At 39.6% G+C, this 9,073-nt stretch overlaps 1 protein-coding gene across 4 annotated transcripts in view; it reads right to left on the bottom strand.

Moving 5' to 3' along the window:
- ASXL2 (ASXL transcriptional regulator 2) overlaps positions 1 to 9,073 on the bottom strand; it is an 80,520-nt gene that overhangs the window by 3,570 nt on the left and 67,877 nt on the right. For all 4 annotated transcript variants that reach the window (XM_030884633.2, XM_045286686.1, XM_045286687.1 and 1 more), the window contains 3 exons: positions 8,282 to 8,378; positions 5,727 to 5,832; positions 3,319 to 4,051 (listed from right to left, as the gene is read on the bottom strand). In XM_030884633.2, coding sequence (XP_030740493.1) covers positions 3,319 to 4,051; positions 5,727 to 5,832; positions 8,282 to 8,378 — 936 coding nt within the window. The remainder of the gene's footprint in view (positions 1 to 3,318; positions 4,052 to 5,726; positions 5,833 to 8,281; positions 8,379 to 9,073) is intronic.

The raw sequence follows: 9,073 nt of genomic DNA, 5'->3' as shown, positions 1-9,073 counted from the left end.
TACAAGATTGTGTGGGGGGAGGGGGGGGGCAAAGGGAAGGCAGGTGAGAGCTTGATGGTGAGCTAAAAGTGGGAAGTGGGGCAAAGAAAAGGGGACCTAACCAAGCTTGTGGGGTCTGGGCAGAGGGAAAATGGAGTCTTCTGAGGGTGGCAACAAGGAAGTAGCTCGTGGTACATGAAGGAGGGGAACATTGGTGCCAAAGACGGTGCAAGCCCCTGACTCTCACAGCTGGCACCAGTTCTGCATAGCAAACCGATTTTTGGAGTCTAGCTATGTCGTGAAGTGAGGAGTGGATGTATTCATTCAGGTTTTAGATGACCTGAGTCCTACCCCAAATTTTACAGATTATAAGTCCAGAAAAAAGCTTCTTGTGAGTTCTGATGAGCTATCAGGTTTGAAACCATTAATTTTCAGATCATGTATCACATATGGACATGTCATATCTTATCTGACAGCAATTTTGATTCTTGCTCTAAATGATACTTTGAAAGCTAATGAAGTTAATTACAATGTATCAAGACCTACAATGACTCTGTATTTCGAAAGCTCGGGCTCTCTGTGTGATGGTTGTCACATTTGACATCTAACTCTAGCAAGCTGGGCAGTAAGTATATTTATATAGCACACAGAGGTTTAGCAGGTGCTCACAATAGGAAAGAAGCCGTGGTTGGTGGTATATCACCTAGAAGACACCATTAATAAGAGAAAGAGACAAATCCAGAAATGAAGAAACACAAGGAGAGCACAGTTGTTTATGGAAGGACAAACAACCTTACATATGAATCATCTAAGAGTAATACCACACTTAGCACAAAAATGATGTCTTCTTAACAACACAACCATTAATAACATGCTGACATTAAATAATGGCAACCATTAAAAGTGGCTAAAATTAAAGTTTAAAACTGAAAAACACTTTATAGTTATTTATATAGATAATTCTATTACCTAAGTATGTACAGTAAATGTGTGACACACTTTTATGTACAAAAATCAATCAAAGTTATCTAGGAACTTGGTAACAATTTATCTTACCAAAAAAAAAAAAACAAAAAAAACCCAACTCTGGTCTGGCAAAAAGATTAGAACCTGTTGTTTTTAACAGAATATTATTTGTGTGTATATACACACATATACATATATGTATATAAAATATAGTTGTAGATTTCATTTTTATGTTCATATACACATCACAAATGTAAGGTAATAATAATATTACCCTTTTGTTTAAAAAGTTTTGTTCTGTCATAAATTTTATCATGTTTTGCCTAGGAGACGGAACCCTGATGATATAGTGGATACAAGTTGAGATATTAACCACAAGGTTAGCAGTTCGGAATTGCCAGCCATTCCCCAGAATAAAGATGAGGGTTTCTACTCCTATACAGAATCACGGTCTTGGAAACTCAGAGGTGGTCACCCCATCCTACAGGCTTTCTGTGAGTCACACTGACTTGATGTGAGTGAGTTTGGTCTAGTTTTCTGCCTAAGAAAGGGGAACGTGAGATAGAGGGTTTAAGCTAGAGTTACCAATACAACTTCTGGTGAAAAGTCTTTTAATGGGGGATGAAGAGGGAGAAAAAGTAAAATTAAGTAAGTAAAATTATGTTTACTTAGAGTAGATTTACATTTTCAGTTTTAAGTCTCTTGGGATTCAAAAAAGCCTATGAGTATTATCTAAGCTCCTGAGAGAATGAGGAAACAGATGTTATGAGTTCTTTCACTATAATTCAGCTCTAATGTCTGCAGATCTGCGTGGCAATCATTAATGAAAGGCTTCCAGTATTTTTTTAATAAGAACTCTAACACAAATTTTTATAAAATCTAGCATCTTTGGCAAAGCAAGACATTGAATATTAATAGTAGAGAATATAAATGGGAAAATCATATACTAAATATGGAAAACATAAATCTTAAAACTACCAATGAAGAATGCTGTATGATTAAATAAAAAGTATGATGAGAGAGAGGAGTAAAACTGCATATAGACACCAGTGAACACACCAGAGGACACACAATAGTCCTCTGGTTCCTTGAGGCTTCCTCACTCCCCACCATCATGACCCCAGTCCTGCCTTTCACTGCGGGCTAGACTGGAGCATGTGCACAGGTGCAGATAAGAGATAAGAGCTCACAATACATGGAGTCCAGGAACAGGAACGGGAGTAGCGATACCAGAAGGGTAGGAGGAAGGTGGGGAGAGGGACGGCAGATCGCAATGATTGACACATTATACCCCCACCTGGGGGGGACAACAAACAACAGAAACTGTGGAGGAAGGGAGACAGCAGTCGGTGTAAGATATGAAAATAATAATAATAATTTATAATTTATCAAGGTGTCATGGGGGGGAGCAGATAGCAAGGGCTCAATAGAAAGTAAATGTCTAGGAAATAATGATGGTAACATGTGTACAAATATGCTTGATACAATTGAGGTATGGATTGTTCTAAGAGCTAAGAGGCCCCTAAAAACCCAAATTGCATATAGGATGAATGATGTAATAGTAATGAAATATTTCTGTGGGATATTTCCTGATAAAATTAAACTTTAGTTCATTCAAGTTAAATTAAAAAGGATAAAAAAGTATCTCTATCTGGCTTATTTTTCTAATTCTATTCTAATGTGAGAAAGTATAGTATACATAGCAGTAAACACACAAAACTATTTATTACACAAGCAAATGAATTACAAATTGATAGTAGACACAAGCTAAAAGTATTAATAAACCGTTAAGGTAAAGGAGTAAAAGTTTATTTGTAATTTAAGGGGCTTGCCCCTGTCTTTAATATACTAAGATAATCAGAGTAATTCCCTAAAGGAATTAGAAAGATTTGATTACACAGCAGTAGAGGGCTAAACAGAAATTAATGACATGTACTATGTAACAGAGCTTAACAAGGCTAGTTATTCTATTTTATTAATATCCTTCAAGAAACCAGTGATGAGTTGGGACTACCACACATAAATATGAAAAAGATGAAAGTACTTATAGACCACAGAACAATAACTCAGTTATGGACCATAATACTTCATGGCTCTTGGGACAAATATCTCTTAATCATACCAATGACCTACTCATCTTTGTCATATAGATAGGATAGAATGATTTCTATCACTGTCTTTAGATCGCCAGCATGGGGGAAGGGGAGCATCAGATTGTCACCTTTCCATCCTCATTTAAATATAATTAATGGTATGTAGAAATATTGTTACATGCATATGCAACATTTGCAACTGCTTCTGCATTAAGAACTACTAGAAATGCCCTGAAATCTGGCAGCTATGGCCTACTAACTAATTACTCCCCACTCTTACCTTGAGAGGCGGTACTCTTCGCACCTGGAACCTCTCCCCTCTATTGAGAAAGGGCTGTGATGAGCCTTGAAATGGCTGCTGGTGCTGGCAACCGTCAGTGACACGTGGCCTCTTCTCCCCGCTTGTAGGGGGCTCATCTTGGGTGAGAGGAGATTTCCTCTTGAGGCCTTCTGGGCTCGGATCAACAGGAGTTGACGGAGAAGGCTCTTTCACAGTAGTCTCCTGTGGGCCTGTTTTTACTATGGGCTTCATAATTGCTATTTCCACTCCAGGACTTTTGGGCTTGCATGGGGGTGTAACGGAAGCATCTTGGTTTTCATTTTTGCTACAATTAGAAGGCATGGTGAGATGATTCTCTTTTTCAGACTCCTGTTCAGCAGAGGCAACTGGCTTCTGTTCCATTAGCTCCTCATCCTTTGGGCATTTGATGGGAAGGATGCTGCTAACCTCATTTGTCTTGCTAGCTGTGCAAAGCAGGGGCTCTGTGGGTTTGGAGGAGGTTTGGTGTGCCTTATCTGGGCTCTCAGGCTCTTCTTTGTTCACTGGTGATGCCATCTGTCCGGTTTCTTCTTTAGACTCTGACTGCGACCCTACTGGGTCTATTTTGACAGGAGAGGCAGGCGCTGGCTCTGGCAGAAGCACGAGTTTTGGTTGCTCAGCTGGGATTTTCTTTACTTTGGGATCACTGGTTGAAGATATCAATTTATTTGAATCCTCAAGGCTCAGGCCAGAACTAAGAAGGGGAAGAAAGAAAGATCTTGGTTGTGAAATGGCCCATGTTATCGACAGCACTTTGAAAATGAAATCTGACAATGCCTATCTATAGGAATTCCTGAAACACAGAATGTACTCTTCACGGCATCATACTCAGATGAAGCAGTATTTTTATTAGTCTGTGTTCTGAAGTCAGGGTATCTGTATTAAAACCCTGATTCTGATATAAAATGCCCATGTGCTCATAATTTACTACTCTTCAATATCTCAGTTTCCTCAAATGTACACTGAGGCACAGATTTATTGTAAAGAATAATGACTTCATACTGTTGTCGGCTGAAAAGCACTTATGGTACGTAATTAAAAGTCAGTAACAGTTAATATTACTATTTCTGCTTATAATGGGGCCACTTGGTCTAGAGGTATGCACCATAGATTATCCCCAGGGGAACTGAAAAGCTAAAACCCATTCACCCTTGGGTTCTTTGATTGAATTGTGACTAATATAATGCTCTATGAAACCTGTGGGGATGGGGTAAGGGAGTTCATTGGGTGGGTGGGGGGGAACACCCAAAAACCCTGTGGGAGGACTGGTCCAGGAAATCCAGGGAATAATGGGAGAGTTGAGGTCAAACTTTATATGCGTTTTTAGAAAATCTTGTAAATTCCACTTGGTATGACTCTAAAATGCTAAGTTTAAAGGCCTCTGAATTATCTTAGGTATGTCAGCCAACTGGGATTTGCATAGTGTGTCACGACAAAGCGGAGCCCTGGTGACACTAGGCTTCAAACCACAAGGTCAATGGTTGAAACCCAACAGCCTTGGAAATCCTAACGAGTAGTTCTTCCTACTCTGTCCTACACAAGTCATTATGAGTCAGAACTGATTTGAAGGCAGTGAGTTTGGATTTTGTGTCCTGACAAAGAGCTAGACTTTTTCTTTTTCTTAAGCTAGACTAAAGACACCTCCTGATGTTAAAATAGTGTGTAACAGGTAAAAACTAAGATAGCCTTCTTAAAAAACTTGAAATACTCAGGATCACATCCCTGAGATGTATTAGCTAAGAATAAAACTAGGCGATATGAAAAAGCGGAGATGGAGATGAACAAACATAGAATTTGGGGTATTTGGTCCATTTTAAAACAAAATAGGTTTATCATCTGTTTATGTGTTCTCATAAAATTTTCATTTTGACATTCTGTTAGAAAAAAAGATTTAGGATGCGCTGTGATTTAGCTATGTATGTCTCCCAGTGTGCCCTTGACAAAAGACCTACTGAATTACACTTAAGATTCACATTACAGCATTCTGAGGATTCCTTAGTGATTCTGGATGTTATTTTGAAGAGTGCTTAAATGTTACTTTTAAAATGTGTAGAACCTTAGTATTTTCATATTGTATAAAGTTCCTAAGTTAAAAATGGCTAAGCTTTTCAAAGAAATAGTTTCTTATTAATTCAGGATAATAAAATTAAAACAAACAAGCAAAACATTCTGTTCATGATGACATAGTGTTGAAACCGTGCAAGTCCATGTACCTCAGATTCAATTTTAAAATGTTCTCAGTAAAGAATAGGTGAAATGAACAACAGACGGCACCGGGGACTAGATTTTCTGAAAGGTACTAAGATTAAGCACAGAGTAACAACTACAGAGAACTAACGTTTGGTTTATAGACCCTGTCTTGGGATTACCTCTGACCATAGTAGCTTTCAAAAAATTGTTCTTTCCATGGCTCCACTTTTTTCTCCTTTTCAATTTCTTGTCGAATTCTCACCTGCATCTCAGGTGTAAATTCACCTATAATGCATTAAAAATAAAAAACAGATATTCAACAGAAAAATTTTGTTTGCTACTTTTTATGTAGTCATGAAAGATCCTGTAGAAATCAGAAGACACCAGCCCCTTCACTGGTTAAACAAAAACACTGACAGGGGGCCTTGGCATCAGTATTTAAAAAAAAACAATCATGAGCAACCACAATTTGGACATTTGAATGGTTTCCATCTTTTTTGCTTTGAACATTCACGTGTAGTAACTAATACGGACAAATACCATATGCTGTGCTCACAGAAACAAACAAAACTATCATTTATTTTACCATATAGTCTTCTTATTGAACCAGTTAACTCAAAGTTGTAATCATGATGCATACATGACAAACCAGTACTTACAGCCAATAATTCCCATCATCTTTATTTATTAAAATGTTCTAGTTCTAAATGAATTATGTGGAATACATTTAATATTTACATTTTATCTCTCAATCTTTAAAAAACAACAACAAAATGCTGTCTCTTTTTAAAAAGTTTTAGTTTGGTTTTACTTATTCATTTAGCATGAAACGCCTTTACATCATGAATACAAATTGTCCTAGTAACACTATCAGAGAAAAGAGTGTACATGCTAAGAAAAAGCTTAGTAATTCCGTGGGCACACTACCAGCAGACTCCTTGTGGCACAGCACTCACTCTCCTCACGTGCAGGAGACATGGGCTCTTGCTAATCTGAACTGATGAGTCCGGATTAGGGATACTGCCAGGGGCTTGGAAAGCAAATGTGAACGATGGAGACACATGGGATGATGGTGGAAGGTCCAGGAAAACTGAGAAACAGAGAAGGCAGCAGCGGAGCAGCAGCAGCTGTTTGTTCTCATGAAAGGCTACAGGAAACCTGATTGGGGTGCTCAGAAGGTCTGTACCGTTTCTAGCAGTCCCTGTAGACTCTGTATTCTGCAGGTCCTCAGGGCCCTCGTCTCCATAGGTACCTGTTGTCCGAGCACAAGGAGCCGCTGGACTTCAACATATGCTGTTTGCGGTGCTGCCCAAGCTTGCGAAAGGTTGTTATCCATGCACTGCAAAGACTTGCTTAGTTCCTCCTCCTTCAGAGAAATAGTCAACAGCTGGTCAATCTGAGAACGTTCTTTTCTGTTTAATTTTCCTTCGCTTTTTTTTTTCCTTAAGACGTGGGAGGTTCAGATGATCCATCAACTGTGCCACTGCGCTTCCTTCTGATACTCTGGCCGTCATTTTGTTCAGTACCCAACGTGCAGCTGCTATCTGTGGCTGCGTCCACCAAACTGGAGTTTACAAGGACCAAAGAAGTGATTTGATGAGTTGCCTTCCTGGTTGCTTTCTTGGGCATTCTGAAGGTGGTGTAGAACTCTGCTGGCTGCTTAGGCCTTTTGCCAAATGCATCAACGGTACTGTATGGTCAGAGGGTAATTGAGTACTATGACGCCTTCGGGTAGTCACATTTTCGGTCATTTCATCTATTCATAGGGAAGCAGCCATAGGGGTTGTTTCCTGTTTAATGCCCTCGGTTGCTTTCTGACCCTGGGTAGTCCTCAGTGAGGTACCAGGTAAAACCATCTGCGGGGCTCATTTCTCTGCCTGCATCTTCCTCACTGAAGAAGCTATACACAGGGGCCCTGTCCGTGATCACACTGCTCTCCGACAGGCTCCGTTTCTTTGTCAACCCTGCGGGGAGGGAATGGAGATACCTTCCCACTGACATCCTTCTAGATTGAACAGGTCAGGCTCCCCATCCAGATCCAAGACCTCTTGTTCATTCTAAACCAGGGGCACCATCTGTGCCAAACCTCCCTTCAGGTTCTCAAGTTCCCTGTGGTGCAACATGCTCCACATGTTTATCCATCTCCTTTTTTGAGCTGTACACAATGTGGCACAATATGCATTTTTGTTCTCGTACCATAGTGACCAGATCTGACATTCCACATGACACACAGATGATTCCTCTCACTCCATCATGCCGCCAAGGCCCCGGCCAGGGATCTCTCCCACTTAGTTTTGGGTCCAGTGGCTCGCTCCACACCCGCCCACCACGGGGCACCACAGCTGCCCTCTTTATACTTTTAATTTTGGCAAAAAGGGACAAATACTGCTTACCAAACAGTGACAAATAGCATCCTAAAATAACTCCAATTCTATACTATTATTAAAATTCCCATTTCTAGCACTATCCTAAACTTACAAAATCAGGATTAAAGAAACATCTGGAGCCAAACGTGACTATACTGAGTATAGATGGGAGTCTAGCAATATGTCCTATGCAGGATCACTATCAATAGTATTACCTTAGGGAAACATTCTATCCTTTGCCTTCCTTCATTTCTCAACTACTTATAGATGCAGACAGGAGCCAACATGTGCTCATAGTGGTTCTTGGATCATAGGAATAAGCCGGTTCAAAGGACTATCCCAGGGGACACAAAAAGTACAACACTTACCCTCTGAGAGTCTTTCCTTCCAGCCTTGGGCTGCTGAGGTGAAGAACTCATTGTTAAGGGCTGAACCATTTAATTTCATCAAACCATCTGCTCCAACCTGGGTCAAAGAATAAACAATGAAAAGCTTAAGTCAGTATGTCCTATGGCCTCTTCACTTTCCTTTTGTTATAGAAAAGTGTATCAGTACATTTAATCTATAGAAAGATGATGTATATCATACTAATATCCTCCTTATATCATTTATTGAAACCTTTATTTTTTTAACATATCACCTAAAAAATCCCCACACTGTATACCACTCCTCCTGTTCAACTCCATTCTCCAGTAATAAAAACCTGATTGAAGAAATCTTGCTACTTCTGTTTAAAAGTATACCACATTTTGCCATAACTTCTATAGTACAAAAGCAATAAATGGTCTATAAAAGAATAAAAATAACCACGGCAATTCCTTGTTGTCAGGTGTATCTTATTATTCCCAAATCCAGATATTTGGCCTATTCCTAAGCTTTCCCAGTCCACTGAGGCCTGTGAATGCTGGATCAAATAGCTCTCTGCCCTCCTCACTACCTGCATCAGTAGATCACTAGATGCAAGTTATTTTCTCATCATTTTTCATCATGATATCGTGGTAAAAGAGTTTTGTTTTACTTTTATAAACTTAAAAAAACCCAAAACCAACTCACTGCCAGAGTCAATTCTGACTCATGGTGACCCATAGAACAGGGTGGAACTGCCCTGTGGGTTTGAGACTGTAACTCTTTACCACACCACCACCAGGCCTCCTTTATAA

Source organism: Echinops telfairi, unplaced genomic scaffold (assembly GCF_000313985.2).
Source record: "Echinops telfairi isolate 266 unplaced genomic scaffold, ASM31398v2 ScPeMD7_9;HRSCAF=40, whole genome shotgun sequence".
Classification (NCBI taxonomy): Eukaryota; Metazoa; Chordata; class Mammalia; order Afrosoricida; family Tenrecidae; genus Echinops; species Echinops telfairi.
The sequence above is the reverse complement of the archived record's forward strand: the minus strand, read 5'-3'. Positions and strand labels throughout refer to the sequence as shown.